Source organism: Mus caroli, unplaced genomic scaffold (genome assembly GCF_978045245.1).
Source record: "Mus caroli unplaced genomic scaffold, Mus_caroli_1 scaffold_8, whole genome shotgun sequence".
NCBI classification, from domain to species: Eukaryota; Metazoa; Chordata; class Mammalia; order Rodentia; family Muridae; genus Mus; species Mus caroli.
Genome location: NW_028227263.1, coordinates 44518938 through 44538848, shown reverse-complemented (window position 1 = coordinate 44538848; position 19911 = coordinate 44518938). Strand labels below are relative to the sequence as shown.

The window sequence follows — 19911 nt, the reverse complement described above, 5'->3', positions numbered from 1 at the left end:
TGAGATTTGAGTTTTCAGAAAATTTCCAGCCTCTAGGCAGGAGACATGGAGAGGGATGCTTAGATGCTTACCCAAGAAATAATTTTAAAGGAATGAGTCAACTTAATGAGAGAGATGAGATTGTGGTTATCATCTTGTTATTTTGGGTAATGTACTTCATATTTATGTATTCTTTTGATTAGTCATATGATAGTCTTTTTTTCCCCCTGGCTCTAGTCTATAACCCTTAATTTAGCAGGCTATACTTGTGCCAGCTGGAATAAACAATCTCTTTTTAAAAGTCCTTGGTCAGTGGGCAACTCCCCTAAACGTCTCAGATCTGTCTACAGCCTACTCTGAGAACACAGTTCCTCCTGGACCAATTGGACCAATTGCCACTCTGCCCCTCTTTCCCCCCCGCCCCCCACCAAGGCCTCGTTCTTATTTTTTTAAGACAGGATCTCATTATGTTGCTCTGGCTGACCTGGAACTTACTAAAGGGTCTCAAACTCAGAGATTAGACTGCCTCCACCATTCCAGTGCTATCTACTAGGCTTGTTACAGGACTAGGGTGGTAACCAGGGGATTTCTCTGCTCTTAAAACATGTTGATATAGTCATGTACACAGGTTCACCGAGCTAACCCTTCTCCTTGGGATCCCACTGGCAAGTCACATGAGTAACTTAGGGCTGGAGAGATGACTGGATGGTTAAAATTATCCCTGTTCTTCCAGGGGACTGGAGTGTGGTTCCTAGCATCTCATCCCTTGACAGATCACAACCAGCTGTGACTTCAGTTCCAGGGCAGCTGACCTCTCTTCTGGCCTCCTGCACTGACGTGGTGCACATAAATTCATCCACGGTCATACATACGCACATAAATAATAAACTAATTGGTCCACGTGTAGTGGTGCAAGCTTTAATGCCAGCACCTATGAGGCAGAGGCAGACAGATATTTTTATGAATTTGAGACTAGTTTGGCCTGCATACAGGCCAGCTTATATAGTAAGCCTTTCTCTCAAATAAATAAAAGTTAATGTAAAAAAGAAGAAAAGAGTCGTGTTGAAAACTTGGACTTCTGTTCGTTCTACTGAGGAAGGCTTAGACCATGATGGCTCTGACCTAATCAATGAACTCACCCACTGATAGATTAATAATATGACAGCAAGCTGGACACGGTGGCTCGAACCTGGACTCTCAGTACTTGGGAGGCTGAGGGAGGACTGTCATGAGTTCAAGGCCAACCTGTGCTACATGTGGGTTTTAGGACAGCTTGAACTACAGAGTGAGAGTCTGTCTCAAAATTAAAAATCAAACAAAAAAACAAAAAAACAAAAAAAAAATCAAACAAACAAAAAAACCCAAAAACTGGAAAATGAATAGCCCAATGTCTCTTTTAGGAGGTAACAGAAAGGAAGATTGTGAGACTTCAGTTAGTTGGGAGCAGGTCACTGGGGTGCACCCTGAAGGATCCAGTCATTTGCTCTGTATTTCCTGGCCACCATAATTCACAGTGATTCACTTCTTCTGGGACATGTTTCTACTGCCCTGATGTTCTGCCTCAGCACAGGCCCAGAAACAGTGGAACTACCTCAGCTATGAGCCAGAATACATTGTCTTCTCATAAGCTGTTCTCTTAGTTATGTTGTCACAAAGAGGCTAACACACTCATCCAGAAGCATGAACTGCCGGGCGTGGTGGCACACGCCTTTAATCCCAGCACTCGGGAGGCAGAGGCAGGCGGATTTCTGAGTTCGAGGCCAGCCTGGTCTACAAAAGTGAGTGCCAGGATAGCCAGGGCTACACAGAGAAACCCTGTCTCGAAAAACAAAAAACAAAAAACAAACAAACAGAAGCATGAACTGGTTATAAGATAGGAAGGTCTTTGAATGTGTCCATAGGTTGTTTGACAGACCTGGTGATTCTGCTCCTTCTGGAACATGATAGAGGATTAGGATATTTTCTGGACTTCCTGAATTTTTGACTTGGTCATGATTTCATTAGGCCAACCAAACGAAACAACAGATGGGTGAGGTGTGTAGGGGATTGTACAGAATTCAAGGTCTTTTATCTCCTGGAGTGTGTGATAAGATAGAATCACCCTCCCTCCGCCTGTAGAACACCTTGTCTCTCACCCTGGAATCTGAACTAGGTAGCAGAAGGTCCCTAACAATCCACAGCAAAAATAATATCTTAATCAAGAAGTAAATTGATAGGTTATTTCTCCACTGTCATTGAAATGAGCCAATTCAAATTAGATTAGATTAGATTTAAAGGCAGGTTTTTGGGGGAAGCTGCTCTTAGGCGGTTCACTAGCCCCAAGGACTGAGGCCAGGGAAGTTGCCAAGGGGAAAGTGGGCGGGGGAGAGAGAGAAAGAACACTCTTGCAGAGAGAGACCAAAATGTCTAGATTATATAAGGAGAAGCCTCTGGGGCGGGAAGGGCAGCCCAAGACCTGGTCTGGAAAGTTCAAGGTTGGGAGCAGGGTAAGACAGGTAGGGACTGAGGGATACTGGGACAACCTGGAGGACAGGTCTGCTCTGATAGGTAAAATAGGGTCCCTTGTCCCTGGGTCTGAAACTGAACATAAATGTTAGTTATACTAAACTTCTAGATTATTAGAAATGTTGCTGTACCAGATGGAAAGATGCCTCTGTTAGAGACGCTCCATTAGAGCACTTGCTGTTCTTCCAGAGGACCCAAGTCAGCACCTATAGCAGGTGGCTCATGACCACCTGGTATTCCAGCCCAGGAGATCTAAGGGTCTTGTCTTCTGGTCTCTTATCTCCATGAATACACACAAGCCCAAGTGTCTATACACATGCACCTGGGTGTGCATAAACACATTTTTTTTTCCCTCAAGACAGGGTTCTAGCTGTCCTGGAACTCACTCTGTCATCCAGGCTAGCTTTGAACACAGAGATCCACCTACCTCTGCTTCCTAAGTGCTGGAATTAAAGGTGTGTATCACTACTACCTGGCACACACACACATTTTAAAAAAGAAATGTTACTGTAAGACGAGTGAAATGGCTCAGGCAGTAATTTGCTGGCTACGTAAGCACCAGACCTCAGTTCAGTCTTCCAGCACCTGTGTGAAATCTGGAGCGGTGACACAGCTGCTAGCCTTTCACTGGGGAGTGGAGACAGATGGAGCCTAAGAGATCACTGAGACTTTCAGTCTCCCCGAATTGGTGAATTCCAGATTCAAGGAGACTCTGTAACAAAGAAACTGGAGCAGTATCTTAGTCACTGTTCTATTGCTGTGAAGAGACACCATGACCAAGACAACTCTTAGAAAGAAAGCATGTAATGGAGGGCTTACCTACAGTTTCAGAGGTCTAGTACATTATCATCATGGCAAGGAACATGGTGGGGTAGGCACGGCGCTGGAGCCGTAGCTGAAAGCTACACCCTGATCTGCAGACCAAGAGAAATAGAACTCAGTTTACCATTGACTTTTCGAACCTTAAAGCCCACCCCCGGAAGCACACACTTCCTTCGACAAGGCCACACCTCCTAATCTTTCTAATCTCATTAAAGAGTTTCACTTCCTGGTGATTTAGCATTCAAAGATATGTGTATGAGGGCCATTTCAGATTCAAGCCACCACGGAAAGGCTGGAGAGATGGCTCAGCAGTTGAGAGCACTGGCTGCTCTTCCAGAGCACCTGCGTTCATTTCTCAGCACCTACATAGCGGCTTCCAGAGGATCTCCTAACTCTTCTGACTTCTGTATGAACACCCTGGTAGGGACACTGACACACAGATACAGACCATAGTACACACCATATGCATACATAGCACACAGTGATTTTAAAATTTAGAACTCTGGTGTGGCACTTGTAATCTCAATACTTAGGAGATAGAAACAGGAGAATCAGGAGTCCAGGATGAGTTCAAGGTTAACATGGGTTATATGAGACCTTGTCTCAAAATGAAACTTTAAGACAGGATAGAAGGTATGGCTCTCCTCAGCCTCCTTATCTTCTTCCTAGCCACTCATGTAGAACATGCTGGGATCACTTCTTGGCCTTTTGACTAAGAGCAAATATAGAGCATGCTTGGACACTCCCATTCTTACCTCTTCCATTAGAGCCGAGGACATCACAGAGTGGTTAGCACTGCTGGGGCTCAACTTAAACTCCTTAGCAGGCATGGTGGTGGAGGCCTTTTATTTTATCCCAGAATTCAGGAGGCAGAGGCAGGTGGATTTCCAAGCATTAGAGGCCAGCCTAGTATACAAAGCAAGTTCCAAGATAGACAAGACAGAGAAATCCTGCCCCTCCCCACAAACAAAACTAGCTGGCTGGCTATAAACAGACAGACAGACAGACAGACAGACAGGTAGATAGATAGATAGATAGATAGATAGACAGATAGATAGATAGATAGATAGTATAATCCTGGGCTTGGCTGTAAGTTAGAGCTCATATGAAAAATAAAATCAAGATCCATGGTTGTGCCTCAGCTTAGAAAAAAATCAAGTGAATCTGACTAGCTCCCAGTAAGTGTCAGAGCTGGAAACTTGCACGTTTAAACAACTTCAATCAGTGGGAAGTAGGAAGCAAAATAAATACGTTCTCATTCACACCCAAATAATTCATAAGGCACATGTGGAATGTCTGGTTTATTAAAGAGGCTGTCAGAGCCCCACCACAAAGGAGGCTGGGAGCTGGGAGGCTAAGCCAAGCAGGGTGGCGCTCCAGACAAATGAAGGTAAAACATGAACTCAGCTGATCACCCAGAGCAGCACTAAGGACAGGCTGCACAAGAGTGGCCAGGTCCCATGAAGCCCAGCTCCACTCATGGCCTCGGCATAGAATCTCGCCACTTCCTCGTTGGGGTTGCCCTGGGCTGGGTCGAACCACATCTGAATGCAGCGGCCGCTCCCTCGGCTGTAGTTGCTGAGCTTGTAGGAGTGACTCCAGATTTCCTCACACAGAGCAGCAGGTGTGGGGAAGTAGAAGGTGAAGGGATGGCAGGAGGCTCCCACAGGACACTCGTTATGCCCTATATAAATGATGGAAGATCGTTAGTCACTGTGCCTAGCGCCATCGCTGGTTATGCCTCCCTCAAAATCCCAGATTTTCACACAACAGCTGCACGACCCCCACCCCTGCACTGTTAAATGCCCACTTCAACCGGGAGTGGTGGCCCACGCCTTTAATCCCAGCACTCAGGAGTCAGAGGCAGGCAGATTTCTGAGTTCGAGGCCAGCCTGGTCTACAGAGTGAGCTCCAGGACAGCCAGGGCTACACAGAGAAACCCTGTCTCAAAAAAACCAAAACAAAACAAAAAAAACCAAAAACAAAGAAAGAGAGAGAGAGAGAGAGAGAGAAAGAAAAACAAAGAAAGAAAGAAAGAGAGAGAGAGAGAGAGAGAGAGAGAGAAAGAAAGAAAGAAAGAAAGAAAGAAAGAAAGAAAGAAAGAAAGAAAGAAAGAGAAAGAGCCCACTCCACCCACTCCTTACCCGAGGACCAGTTCCATCCCTTGTGCCAATTGCTCTTGCAGGTAAAAGAGCTCTTGCAGTCCTCCCACCACTGCTGACAGTCCTCTTTGCACAGGGGAACATCAAGGATCCGCTCTTTGCGCCAGCTCTGGTCCACCTGAGAGAGGGTGTAAAAGGTTTTGAACTCAGGAACCTCAGAAATGCAGCCTGAGTAGAATCGGAGCTGCCGACATAGCCTGTAGAGATTTGGAGAGCACAGCTACTCCACTGGCACTGGGGGACACTCGTACCTGCTGGATCCAGGGTCCCAAGTTTGGGGAACACTCATAGAGGCAGGTGTCTTGGATAAAGTGCCGTTTGCATTCCGATGTCATAATTCCGCAGTGGTTCCAGTTGAACCGGTACAGGTAAGAAATGTCCTTATGTGCTTCCTGGCTTGTGTTCGTGGAACAGCAGGAATTCGTCTTCCAGGGGCTGCACTGTGAGATGGAAATCACAGGACCGTGGCCAAGCACAGACAGAATATTCCACATGCAGCCTTGCACCTTGAGAGTCCTTGATTGCCTAGCCATTGCGATACTTGCTGTTAAGCTGGCTGTAGAAGCCCAGAAGAGACTCAGTGGGTAAGAGCACACTGGTTGCTCTTGCAGAAGACCAGGGTTTGGTTTGAAGCACCCACATGGAGGCTCACAACTGTCTGTAATTCACTATGTAGACCAGACTTGACTTAAACTCCAAACTATCTGGCTGTCTCTGCTTTCTAAGTGCTAGAATTAAAGGCATGGGCCACTCACTATGCCTTGTTATTTTTTCCTTTTGCACGTGTGCTTTGTGTGTGTGTGTGCCTATTTGTGTATCTATGAGTGTTCACACGTACATTTGTTTGCAAGTGTAGAGGTCAGAAGACAACCTCAGGCAGTCTGCACACTTTGAGGCAGGGTCTCTCACTGGCCTGGGGACCACAAATGAAGCTATTCTAACTGTTGATAAACATTCGGACTCACTGACCTTATCTCCTCGGTGCTGAGGTCATAAACCCACGTTACCCTCGGCATTTGTACATGAGTCCTAGGAATTAAACTCAGGTCCTTATGGTTGTGAGACAAGTGTTGTCTACCCGGTCCCTTTTTTCTGAGACAGCCTCATAGAGTCTAAGTGGCTTCAGACTCTATATGTAACCAAGGATAGCCTTGGACTCCTGAATCTCTTCTGCTTCTCAAGTGGTGAGATGCGTGCCACCACATCCTGGTTTAACTTTCCTTAGTTAATTAAAATTTTAAAAGCCAGGTTTTCACTAGGTAACCCTGGCTGGCCTGGAACTCACTATATAGACCAGATTAATCTAGCATTCACAGAGGTAGGCTTAACACCACCACAGCTGATAATACATCTAGTTCTTTAATTCTAGTTTTTTTTTATTTTTATTTTTAAAGATTTATTTATTTATTTATTTATTATATGTAAGTACACAGTAACTGTCTTCAGACACCCTAGAAGAGGGCATCAGATCTCATTACGGGTGGTTGTAAGCCATCATGTGGTTGCTGGGATTTGAACTCATGACCTTCAGAAAAGCAGTCGGTACTCTTAACTGCTGAGACATCTCTCTAGCCCCTTAATTCTAGTCTTTATGAGCCCCCAACCCACCCCAAGCCACTTTCCTAGGAAATAAGGGATAAAATGATAAACCCAACATGCCAATCGCTTTGGGGAAATAAATAAATAAATAAATAAAAGCAAGAGAAAGGCATGTGGACTTGCAGTGCCACCAGATGGTCGCATTAAACTTCACTGAGAAAAAGACAGAACACTCGCAATACTCGAACTTACTAGTGAAAATCGACTCGGCCTGGAACTTAGCACATAACAAAGTTTCAAAACACACCTTCAAAACAAGTTTTTTGTTGTTGTTTTATTCTGTTTGGTTGGTTGGTTGTCTTTGAGACTGGATAGTCCTGAAACTTGCTATGTGGATCACACTGGCCTCTAACTCACAGAGATCTGTCTCCCTCTGCTCCTCAGAGTGCTAGGATAAAGGGCATGTGGCACCATGCCCAATTTAAAAAACAAAAACAAAAACATCCTAAGAATCTAGAGAGATGACTCAGCATTTAATAGTCTACTGCCCAGCACCTATGTCCTAGCTCAAATATGGCTGCAGCTCCAGCTCCAAAGTATCTGATGCCTTCCTTTAGCTCCACCAGGACTCATACATACATGTGTGGTATTCATTCACACAGACACACACACCTACACTAAACAAAAGCATATATATATATGTGTTTGTGTGTGTGTTTTCTTTCTTTCCTTTTTTTTGTTTTGGGGTGGGTTTTTTTTTTTTTTTTTTTTTTGGTTTTTCGAGACAGGGTTTCTCTGTATAGTCCTGGCTATCTTGGAACTCACTCTGTAGACTAGGCTGGCCTCGAACTCAGAAATTCGCCTGCCTCTGCCTCCCAAGTGCTGGGATTAAAGGCATGCGCCACCATGCCCAGCATGTTTTTTCCAGACAGGGTTTCTCTGTATAGTCCTGGCTGTCTTGGAACTCACTCTGTAGACTAGGCTGGCCTCGAACTCAGAAATTCGCCTGCCTCTGCCTCCCAAGTGCTGGGATTAAAGGCATGCGCCACCATGCCCAGCATGTTTTTTCGAGACAGGGTTTCTCTGTATAGCCCTGGCTGTCCTGGAACTCACTCTGTAGACCAGGCTGGCCTCGAACTCAGAAATCCCCCTGCTTCTGCCTCCCAAGTGCTTGGATTAAAGGCATGCACCACCATTGCCCGGCTATTTATTTTTGATACAGGGTCTCACTATATAGCTCTGGCTTACTTGGAACTTGCTATGTGACTCAGTGGATTCTCCTGCCTCTGACTCCCAAGTGACAAAAATAAATTTAAAAAAAGAGAAAGGAAGGAAGGAAGGAAGGAAGGAAGGAAGGTTTGAATAAATTTGTAAGTTAGGATGCTCAAGGTAGCCACTGCTCAATCTAAACTAGCAACCTTGTGCTCAGTGTTTCAAAACAGCAGCACAGGTATGGAGGCACACACCTTTAATCCTTTATCCCGGGAGGCCAGCCTGTTTGAGTTCCAGGCCAGACAGGCTACAAGAGAAACCCTGTCTCCCAGACACAAACAAACGAACAAATTAGCAGCAGCAGTGGGTTAGAGAAGGGCACAGGAACCTCATCCCTAGCTGAGGATCTATTGATAGTTGGTGATTCCCAGGGAAGAGTCAAGTGTGGTTCAAAATAGTCTGACCATGCTCCTGTGGGAGGAAAAGACAAAGTAGAACCCAAAGGGTGGGTGTGCCTGAGCTACACATGATGGAAATACATTGTATGTACATACAGAATTCAAGGTACAAATCTTAAATATTTTAAAATTTTATTTAGGCTTATTTATTTATTTATTTATTTAGGATATGGTTTCTCTGTGTAGATCTGACTATCCTGGACCTCACTCTGTAGACCAGGCTGGTCTCAAACTCAGAAATCCCCCTGCCTCTGCCTCCAAGTGCTAGGATTAAATACATGCATCACCACTGCTTAGCTTAAGTATTACAAAAAGTAAATAGAGCCTGGAGTGATGGCTCAGGGGTTGAGAGCACTTGTCATTCTTGCAGAGGACTTGGATTCAGCTCCCAGCATGCACGTGGAGGCTCACAACCAGCTATAACTCTGGTCGTGGAGACTCCAACACCCTTTTCTGGCCTTTGCATGCACTGCACTTCTTTGATTGACAAATGTGCATGCAAAATACCATAAAAATAAATACATAAAAACAAATAAAAAATCAGCAGCAAATAGAACCTGACAGCTCTCAGCTAATAGAGTCAACATGGTCATGTATACGTTGATGCGCATGATACAGATTGCTTTTCTTTTGCTTTTTAAAATTTTTTTTGAGGTGTGGTATGTGCACCTTTAATCCTAGCACTCAGGAGATCAGGCTAGTCAGAATTACATAGTAGAACCCTGTCTCAAAAAAATAAATAATAAAAAATAGCCTCCTCCCTCTCTCGACAGGGTTTCATATATTTCAGACTGGCACTGAACTCACTATGTAGCTGAAGGTAACCTTGAACTTCTGACCTACTGCCTCTACCTCCCCTGGGCTGAGATTACACCTATGTGTCAACACATCCAGTTTCATATGGTGCTAGAGATTTGTGACTGCCATGCAGGTACTCTATCAGCTGAGCTACATCCCCAGGCCTATTTGTTTATTTACTTATTAGCTTTATTTATTTTATATGTGTCACATGCACACCTGGTGCCTGCAGAGGTCAGAAGAGGGCATTGCATCCCCTGAAAGGGGATGGATCCACCACCTTGGATGTTGTGGATCAGATCTTGGTATTCTGCAAGCTCAACAAGTCCTTTTTTTTGTTTTGTTTTGTTTTTTGTTTGTTTGTTTGTGGTTTTGTTTTGTTTTGAGACAGGGTTTCTCTGTGTAGCCCTGGCTGTCCTGGAACTCACTTTGTAGACCAGGCTGGCCTTGAACTCAGAAATCCGCCTGCCTCTGCCTCCCGAGTGCTCAACGAGTGCTTTTAACCACTGAGCCAACTCTCCAGCCCTCTTCTTGGCTTTTTTGAGACCCCCCTCCCACTTTGTTGTCTGCACTGATTGTACCTCCCCAAGAGCAGACCTGCTGCTGGTTGACTTCATAGTTGTTGCATCACACTGATTTTATTAAATGTTTAGTGAGCTTTGGGATACTAAAAGCGCTATGGCAAACAACTGTTATAGCACAGAGCCCTCAAGCCCTCAAGCTGAGGACCACAGTCCAAATGTTCGCTAGATGCCTGCCTCCAAAGGCTTCTCAGATATGAGAGTCTCCTTCTCAAGTCTTCAAAGGCTGGCAGAAAAGTGACTGTGGGCAGCATACAGTCAGTCCCTCCCCTGAGACTCCCAGAGGCGTCCTCCCTAATCAGTTTAAATCTAAAACCACCACAATGGTCTGCCTGTTCCATTCCCAAGTTCCTCCCTGATTCTACTTCCTTACTTATGCAACGTCAAAACTCAGCTACCAAGAAGATGAGCTGATAATATTACACTGGCAGTTGGCAGCCAATATGTACTGTCAAAATCACCCACACTAGAGAGAACCGAAGGTCTCCTCAAGTAGCTCTGACCACCTCCACCATAAACTGGGACTAGATACTTCTTTCTCCTGACCCACTAGCCCTCAGTCAGCCACACATCACCCTTCGTCCTACCTGGTCGTGTAAATTGTCCTCAGGGCCCGGTTTTTCTTTGTGGTGCTTGGCATCCATGCAGACATTGAGAAGTTCAGTCCTGGCCCGAGTAGCTCTGGTCTGGGCACATTCGGCCGTCCATATCACCAGGAGCAACAACTGCACAGTCATCAGGTGAACCATGTCAGACCCTAAAGGCAGAGCTAAGGTAAGTGGAACCTCCAAGTGTGTGCTGAGCTCCAGTGGGTGGAGCCTGCACTCACAGACCTTGGGTCACCTCCTCCTGTCAGTCTTCCCAGACTCTGAGAGGCTCAGATGCCCTAGAGACAGTCACTGGTCACAGCCTGTTAGACGCAGTGGTCCTGAGACTCACACAGGGCAATTCAAAAATAAGAGATGGGCCGTTTGCAAGAACAGAGTTTACCCACGTTCACATTCAAAACCTTTAGAGGCAGATGTTTCAGTGTGAAGTTTTGAAATAATTTTTATAAAAGCAGATACAGGTTTAGGTGTAGGTTAAAAGTCTAAAAATTTCGAGAGGAATCCAAGACTGTAATATTAGGTGATGAGAAAGAAGGCAGGCAAAAGGACAGAAGTCATGAAGAAGGATATAAAGTTAATTTTCCCCCATGTTTCAACTTCATGACCATCCGTGCAATAGGATCTAGACACAACTAGTCACTGAAACCATACGTCCGTCACACTGATCCACTCTGCATGTATTCTATACACCACATGCATGAAGTGTACCCAGAGACCAGAAGAGGGTGTCAGGTCCCTTAGGACTAGGGTTAGAGATGGCTGTGAGCCACCATGTGGGTGCTGGGAATCGAATGTGAGGCCTCTGTAAAAATAGCCAGTGCTCTTCACCCATGAACTGTCTCTCCAGTCCTCAATTTGTGATGTTTTAAGCTGAAATTACTATGCTAAAAAGATCTATAAAACAAAAACTGCTTCTAATCTGTAAGCCCAACTTGAGTAAGGTCACATAATTTCTTGGAATGCTGGGGACTATTGTTCATAACAAATCACAAGTTTTTAACGTCTGTAAAAAGAGCTTGGCTGCCAGGCAGTGGTGGTGCACACCTTTAATCCCAGCACTTGGGAGGCAGAGGCAGGCGAATTTCTGAGTTCAAGGTCAGCCTGGTATACAAAGTGAGTTCCAGGACTACCCAGAGAAACCCTGTCTCGAAAAAAACAAACAAACAAAAAAACCACCAAAAAAAGAGCTTGGCTGCCTAAACCGTACCAATGTCCTTGATCATACATAGATGGGACACATGTAGGCAGGAAGTACGTCGGAATGTATGTTTGCCCCTGGTTGGACAAAGATGGAGGTATTACCTTTATAAGCACCTGTCTAGTGTAATTCAGTGCCATACTCTGGGAATCCTGGGTATGGATTTGGCCAGTGTCTGCTCTCCTGTCCAGTATTTAATAAAGCTTGCTTCAAATTTGGCTTTAAAAAAAAATGTGGTAATGGGAGGGCTTGAGAGATGGCTCAGCAGTTAAAAGGTCCTGAGTTCAAATCCCAGCAACCACATGGTGGCTCACAACCATCTGTAACAAGATCTGATACCTGCTTCTGGTGTGTCTGAAAACAGCTACAGTATACTTACATATAATAAATAAATAAATCTTTTTTTTTAAATGTGGTAACGTTCTTATTCTTGCCTAGTGAGATTAACAGATTCTGTTTTAAACTACTTAAAAATTCTTTGACTTATGGTGTTATTGACTATGTAAATTGCATTGCTATATAAAAACTATATAAAATAAATTGCATTGCTTTATATGGTTTTAAAAATAATAAAAGGTGATATGAAGCCGGGCGTGGTGGCACACGCCTTTAATCCCAGCACTCGGGAGGCAGAGGCAGGCGGATTTCTGAGTTCGAGGCCAGCCTGGTCTACAAAGTGAGTTCCAGGACAGCCCGGGCTATACAGAGAAACCCTGTCTCGAAAAACCAAAAAAAAAAAAATAAAAAAAAAAAAAAAAAAAAAAGGTGATATGATTTTCATGTCACAACAATCGACCTATCTTACAAGAAAGAATAAATAAAAACTAAACATAGCCGGGTGTGGTGGCGCACGCCTTTAATCCCAGCACTCGGGAGGCAGAGGCAGGTGGATTTCTGAGTTCCAGGACAGCCAGGGCTATACAGAGAAACCCTGTCTCAAAAAAAAACAAAAACAAAAACAAAAACTAAACATAATCCCCATTCAGTTTTTCCAGGTCAGTTTTTTTTTTTTTCTTCCTTAAAAAACTTCAACTAGATGAGCAGGGTGTGGTGGCGCACCCCTTTAATCCAAGCACTTGGGAGGCAGAGGCAGGTGGATTTCTGAGTTTGAGGCCAGCCTGGTCTACAGAGTGAGTTCCAGGACAGCCAGGGCTACACAGAGAAACCCTGTCTCAAAAACAAACAAACAAACAAACAAACAAAAAAATTTGGACTAGATGGGCAGTAGTGACACAGGCCTTTAATCCCAGCACTTGGGAGGCAGAGGCAGGCCTGAGTTCAAGGCCAGCCTGTCTACTGTGTGAGTTCCAGGACAGCCAGGGCTACACAGAGAAACCCTGTCTCAAAAACAAACAAACAAACAAACAAACAAAAAAATTTGGACTAGATGGGCAGTAGTGGCACAGGCCTTTAATCCCAGCACTTGGGAGGCAGAGGCAGGCCTGAGTTCAAGGCCAGCCTGTCTACAGAGTGAGTTCCAGGACAGCCAGGGCTACACAGAGAAACCCTGTCTCGAAAAAAAACAAAACCAACCAAACAAAAACAACAACAACAAAAACCTTTGCCTAGTATCTACTATGTATTTAATTCATTTGGGTATACACGTGTGCATGCCTGAACCTGTATGTAGAGGTGGAAGGACAACTTGCAGGAGTTGGTTCTCTCTTTCTAGCATAAGGGACCCAGGGATTGTTCTCAGGCTGTCAGCAAGTGCCTTTACCGCCTGAACCATCTCTCTAGCGCCAGTATAGTAATTAACTCAGGGAATTCTGTTTTATTTTGGTTTGGATCTTTAGGTAAGGTCTCACTATGTAGCCCTGGCTAGTCTGGAACTTGCTATATAGACCAGCTTGGTCTTATAGATCAAGCTGGTCTTGCACTCAAAAGAGATCTGCCTTGTACCACCATGATTGACAAATCAGATTTTGATACCAACTGATTTTGTATAAAAAATTTAAAGGTGAGTCGGGGCGTGGTGGCGCACACCTTTAATCCCAGCACTCGGGAGGCAGAGGCAGGCGGATTTCTGAGTTCCAGGCCAGCCTGGTCTACAAAGTGAGTGCCAGGACAGCCAGGGCTGTACAGAGGAACCCTGTCTCAAAAAACCAAAAAAAAAAAAATTTTAGAGATAAACTATTAGTTTGGAGATACAGGCCTTTGATCCCAGCACTAGGGGAGCAGAGAGAGGCAGATCTCTAAGTTCAAAGCCAGCCAGAGCAACCACAGCAACCACAGTGGGACCCAGTCTCAGAATAAAACAAAACAAAAAACAAAAACCTTAAGAAGGGACAGATAAATTGAAGATTTGTAGAATTTGTTTGTTTGTTTGTTTGTAGGCCCAGGCTATCCTTGAAATCCTGTGCTAAGGACAGATAATGGTACAACCCTTTGAGCCAGCACTGGGCAGGCAGATCTTTAACTTGAGACCAACCTGGTATAGAGAGAGTGACAGGGAAGCCCAGAAAAACCTGCCTTGAAAAAAACTTTTAAAAAAATCTGAGCGGAAGAAATTCCCCTGACATCCTACAGAGCTGAAACTATAAATACATTCAGCCACACCCAGGCCTTTTCTTTTTGTGTGCTTGTTTCTTTCTGTATTTTTTTTCTTTCTTTCTTCCTTCCTTCATTTTTTCCTTCCTTCCTTCCTTCCTTCCTTCCTTCCTTCCTTCCTTCCTTCCTTCCTTCCTCCCTCCCTCCCTCCCTCCCTCCCTCCCTTCCTTCCTTCCTTCCTTTCCTCTCTCTCTCTCTCTCTCTCTCTCTCTCTCTCTCTCTCTCTCTCTCTTTCTTCTACTTTTTTAAAAGACTGTCCTGGGTTTTTTTTTTTTATTTTGTTTTAGATATTTTCCTCATTTACATTTCAAATACTATCCCGAAAGTCCCCATTATCCTCCCCCCTGGCTTTGTTTTTCAAAACACAGTTTCTCAGTGTATCCCTGGCTGTCCTGGATCTCACCTTGTAGACCAGCTGGCCTCAGACTCAGAGAGATCCTCTTGCCTCTGCCCCCTGAGTGCTGGAATTCTAGTGCTGGAATTGTTTTCCGCCACGCCTTTCTGCCTTTTTTAGGTCAACAGTTCAACAGGCCCTTCCCAGAGATTCTTGGGAGACTTTGGAGCCTGTTCCCTTGAGGGTCAAGCTTACAGCTGATTTAAGACATTGATTTTGGAAAGTGACTGGCTATACCTGTTCCCCGCCCCCTCCTCAAAATGGCTGAAATGTTTCAAATCCTTTACACCTCCCTGTAAGTCCATGTTCTATTCAGGAGTTGATAAAGCTGTCTCAAATGTACTTCCTGTCAGGACCAAAAGAAACTCAGGGCACAGACTATCTGTGGTGCCTATTAGCATAGCAGGGTGCCTGCTGGCCTCCAGGTTCCCTCAGTATCATTACCTATGGCTTCTCTCAGCCCCGAGCACCCTGCCCCCTCTCCTAAACTTTGACTCATAAGCTTTCCCCTCCCCCATCATTCCCTTACAACTCTGGTATTTCAGCTATGTTCTCTTTTGTCTTCCTCTCTTGCTCCTGTTCACACCCCCCCCCCCACCTTTCTTCTCTCATGGCCCAGCTCAGTCCGCTACCCATTTTTAATCTACTACTTTCTCTCTGGCTGTGCTTTCCCTTATACCTACAATAAAAACTGTCCCCTTGACCGTACCTTGAAGTGGTCATGTATTCAGTTTGGACTTCCCAGCTCACAGGCCTATCTTATCTCCATATTAGCATATTTCCCTTAAAATTAATGTCCAGCTGGTATGGCAGAGCACGCCATTAGTCCCAGCAAAGGCAGACAGATCTGATTGGCTTACAGAGCTAGTACTGGGACAGTCAAGGTTACAGAGATAATCTGACTATTTCAGAATAAAATAAAGGAAAAAACAAACCCAAAAGACCTTGGTATCCGGGACTGGAGATATACCTCAGTTGGTAGTGAATTCTCAGAATTTAGGGGCAGGAGGACTAAAAATGCAAGGTCATTTTTAATTTCATACCAAATGTGTAACCAGCCTGGGATGGTGAAATCCTTACATAAAAACAAGTTGGGCAGGGGTGGCACACGGCTTTGATCCCAGAAAGCAGCTGGATCTTTGTGGTTCAAGGCCAGCCTGGTCTATGGAACAAGTTCTAGGGCAGCACAGAAAACTCTGTCTTTAAAAGCAAACCAGAAAAACAGTAACAAAAACTTTGGTGGTGCCGCACGCCTTTAATTCCAGCACTCGGGAGGCAAAGGCAGGCAGATTTCTGAGTTCGAGGCTAGCCTGGTCTACAAAGTGAGTTCCAGGACAGCCAGGGAAACCCTGTGTCGAAAAACCAAACCAAACTAAAAAAAAACTTTGGGTGTCCTGACAGGATCCTCAAACTGCTTAGGCACACACAGCGAGGCACAGAAGGCAGAGTGAGTCAGGGATTGAGTGCCCACCCAACTCTGCTCTCGGCTCCACAGCACATTATCCTGCATTATTCCATCGCCCTTCACCTTCTGTAGAAGCGAGTGTTGAATCTAAAGGCTTGTACTTGCTAGGTAAACACTCTACTGCTGGACCCACCACAAACCTTCCTTTCAGGTGTCATTTTGGGACACGATCTTGCTAAGTCACCCAAGTTGATCTTGACCTCACTCTGTGACCAATTTCCTTGCCTCTGCCTCCAGAGCAGACAGGAATACAGCTTTACACCATCAGACCCAACCTATGCATTCATTCTCTCACTGAAATCTTTCATTCTGGGACCCAGCCAAGTGGCTGTTAATCTACTTACTCTAATCGCCAACTCCAGGCCCAGGAAGTCAGTCCGGTTGAAGCACCAAGGAGTCTTCAACTCCTACTGTGTAAAATACGACCCACCTACTCGGAGCACAGGTTAAAGCCCAGAAAACCTGGCCCAGCCCAGGCCTCTCTCCACTCCCTGCTTGACCATGCGGAAAACAGACACAAATATCTTCAGGTCATTTCACCCGAGGATTAAACATAGAAGAACAAACCCATCTCCAAATAAAGGCCAATTTTATCTATGTGCGACCAACTGGACCTAGTTTGAGGGGCATGCTCCAAGTCCCCCAGCAGGGACTACCCATCCAAATCTGACCTTTTGCCCCAGCCCCTCCCCCTACAAAATGCTCCAAATCACTAAGAAGTTCTGAGTCCTTGCTGACTCCCCCTCCCCCATTTGAATCTTGACCAGTCAGTGGGTTTTTTTTTTTTTTAACTTTTTTCCTTTTTAACTCCCTCCAGTCAGTGTTTCGCCATCTCCCCGTGAGCCACAGTCCTGCAAAGTCTTCACCACGTTTCTAGTCAAGCTTTCTGATCCTGGTCCACATGGGACACTACCCCACCATTACCATACCTGCATCCAAGACTGGGAGAGTCAAGAGCTCAGCACTAGGCTGAAGGACAGACACCACCCACACTAGCTTACAGTTGACCCTTGGGCTGGCTGTGCTCTGACCTATCATCATTTCCAAATCAGCAAATTCTTTAACACATGCTGGGGCTTACCTTAGGGTATGTGGTTCCTGCTGAGAAGTGTCAGGCATCAAACAAGGAAAAGATGGCAGCTCTCAGAGTGCCTCGGGCTTCTTTGTCTCCACTCTAGGCTTCCTTTGCTTTCTTCATTCCAGGAGACTGCCGAGGTTTAGTGGCCTAGGAGACAGAGCTGCGTGGAGCAGGTAGTGGGAATGCAGCCCAGGATTGGAGCCTGAGATTGGGCGAGGCCATTCAGCTGTTAATTATTGCATGTGTGCAGCAGCAGGCCTCTGTAGGGATGCGATTAATAGTACAGGCTCCGTTCTTGGGATGTGTATGGCAAAGGCTGGCCCAGCATGTGTGAGGCCCTGTGTTCAATCCCCAGCATTGCAAGTAAACAAATAAACAAGCAGCTGGGTGGTGGCACATGCCTAGTATGTGTGAAGCCCCGGTTTCAATCCCAGCATTGCAAATAAATAAACAAACAGTTGGGCTGTGGTGGTGCATGCCTTTAATCCCAGCACTCGGGAAGCAGAGGCAGGCAGATCTTTGTAAATTTGAGACTAGCCTGATCTGTAGAGAGAGTTCCAGAATAGTCAAGGCTACACTGAAAGACCCTGTCTCAAACAAACAGACACCTCACATTGTGTCTTGAGCTGCTAAAATCCTTTAAGATAATCCATCCACTACCAACACCCATGTCCTATTATACACATGAATAGGATGAGTCCCAGAGGCCCACACCAGAGCCAATGGCAGGACCGTCACTAGAACACAGGCTTGCAACTTCCAGGCCTGTTGTATAGAATCAGAAGACCCCATGTCCCCAACTTCTCCCAGCTACAAGTTCCCCCAACCTCACCAGCCAGGCTATCACCCACTTCCAGTCACAAGACCCTGATGGCCTAACCTTTCTGACGAGAGCCTCAGTGCTGTGGAAGCCCCGGCTTCCTTCCCTTCTCCACTTGCTCACCTCCGACTCCTGTGACAGGTCTTTACAGGTGTGGGGGAGTTGGGGGAGCCCTTAAGGATCTGAGCTAATTTTGATATCACCCACATTCCACTGCAGCCAAAACAGGACCCCACCCCCATCCATCCCTTACTGGGAGCCCAGGTTGGTGCTGCTGTTGGATAAAGGAGTGGGGAGTAGATTTGAGCAGGAGAAGACTTGGAGTTGTTGATCAGTTACCTGTGCGTGTGTGGCCCCAGAGGAAGGCTCCAAGTTGGACATAGATGTGGGAGTTGTCTCAACCGAAATGTAAGTGAGGTAGTAGAGACCCGTACACTGGTGAATGTCAGGAGAAAGAGAAAAGGGAGGAGGGGAAGGAAGGCAAGGAAGAAGGGAAGGAGGGAGGAGAGAGAGGAGGCAATTTGGCCTCTGGGGGAAAATTAGCCAAAGAACAAGGCCCTACAAAGAGAGACAGGCTCCCAGGAGGTCCCTGGTTCTGTCTTGCTGCCCTTCGCCCTGGCCACTGCCCTGTACCTGAATCCTGTGACACACCAGGAGTGTTTGTCCGCTGAAGATCACAACAGGTTGGGGACTTCTAGAGCCTTCAGCCTCCTTTCTTGTTTATACTTCCAGATCAGCCTGCTGACTGGGGAAGGGTGGGCCAGGTATCTATAAAGCCTAAAGCTGGAGGCCCTTCTAAGATGTCTCTGCCCGGGGCTGATTATTAACTGGCCTTTATGGCTCCTCTATTGCAAGTGAGGTTTGCCCCCTGGGCGATGCTCCTGAGCTCTACAGCTTCTGAATAAGTAACTTTTCCAGTGAGGATTTGAGGTGAAGATTGAGCTAGGGCCTGGAGTGAACACCCTGCCCTGCCTCAGCTCCTGCCTGAGTGAGGAAAAAAAGAAATAAAAAGGAGGCCATGACTGCCCCTAGGTATGGTGGAGGAGAAAGTTTATTGTAGATATGGAGAAGAGCCTAGCCAGAAAAGCATTTGGAAGGGCCCAGAGTGAACAAGACCCTGAACTGGGTCATGGGAGGGGAGAAGGGAAAGCCATGAGACCAAAAGTGCAAAAGGGTAAAAAGACCAGCTTAGCCAAAATGACTGCATTCTATAGAAAAGAACCACTAGAAGAAGGGCAGCCCAGGCCCTGGGCTGGAGAAGGTTTAGGTCAAGGAACCAGGCACACCAGCCAGGAGGATCCTGAAAACACGCAGAGGCTGGGGGATGCTAGGAGAGCTAGGCAGCCTGTGTAGGACCTCCATCAGCTATTCGACTGCATTTGAGACCTAACGCTGCCCTGAATGTTGAAGTGTTGTACCCATCTGGAGCCTAAGTGTTGAGATCATTTGACCACTAGGGAGGGACAGAATTTCACAGTCACCTTGGAGCCAGTCCAAGAAGTATCTCCCTGAGATAGCAACTTATTATCAGCAAAACTGACCGTCAGTGTCTAGTCTGGCCCAGCCTGCTAGTGTCTTGTGACCAGGCTGAAAAAACAGGAATGTGTTTGACAACCCCCCACATCCAACAGTGGGATTAAAGGCCAGGAAGCAAGAGAAGGCCTCCAGATTGCAGGGGAGAGAATCCTGAGCTTTGGTGAGTATCGGCCCCTGATGTGCACCATTCACACTATTCAGAGCTG

At 45.8% G+C, this 19911-nt stretch overlaps 1 protein-coding gene across 5 annotated transcripts; it reads right to left on the bottom strand.

Moving 5' to 3' along the window:
- Positions 1–4581: 4581 nt before the first annotated feature.
- Positions 4582–19001, bottom strand: LOC110298622 (folate receptor alpha). 5 transcript variants are annotated; one of them, XM_029479146.2, is made up of 7 exons: positions 18803–19001; positions 17353–17496; positions 16616–16681; positions 10644–10813; positions 5720–5908; positions 5451–5586; positions 4582–4990 (listed from the first exon to the last, which is right to left on the bottom strand). In XM_029479146.2, exons 4-7 carry the CDS (start codon positions 10803–10805, stop codon positions 4710–4712), a joined length of 768 nt encoding a protein of 255 aa, XP_029335006.1. In that variant the 5' UTR covers positions 10806–10813; positions 16616–16681; positions 17353–17496; positions 18803–19001; the 3' UTR covers positions 4582–4709. The 5 variants fall into 5 exon arrangements, with proteins under 5 accessions (XP_029335006.1, XP_029335007.1, XP_029335005.1 ...); XM_029479147.2 differs by lacking the exon at positions 16616–16681 and having other exon boundaries at positions 17353–17509; XM_029479145.2 differs by lacking the exon at positions 16616–16681.
- Between the last annotated feature and the right edge of the window lie 910 nt (positions 19002–19911).

Bases quoted from the DNA above. Each gene is read 5' to 3' on its own strand.
- LOC110298622 (XM_029479147.2), bottom strand. From the start codon at position 10,805: ATGGTTCACCTGATGACTGTGCAGTTGTTGCTCCTGGTGATATGGACG. The intron at 5,587-5,719 runs GTACGAGTGTCC...ACCCTCTCTCAG, and splicing joins TGGGACCCTGGATCCAGCAG to GTGGACCAGAGCTGGCGCAA. The intron at 4,991-5,450 runs GTAAGGAGTGGG...TCATTTATATAG, and splicing joins GGGATGGAACTGGTCCTCGG to GGCATAACGAGTGTCCTGTG.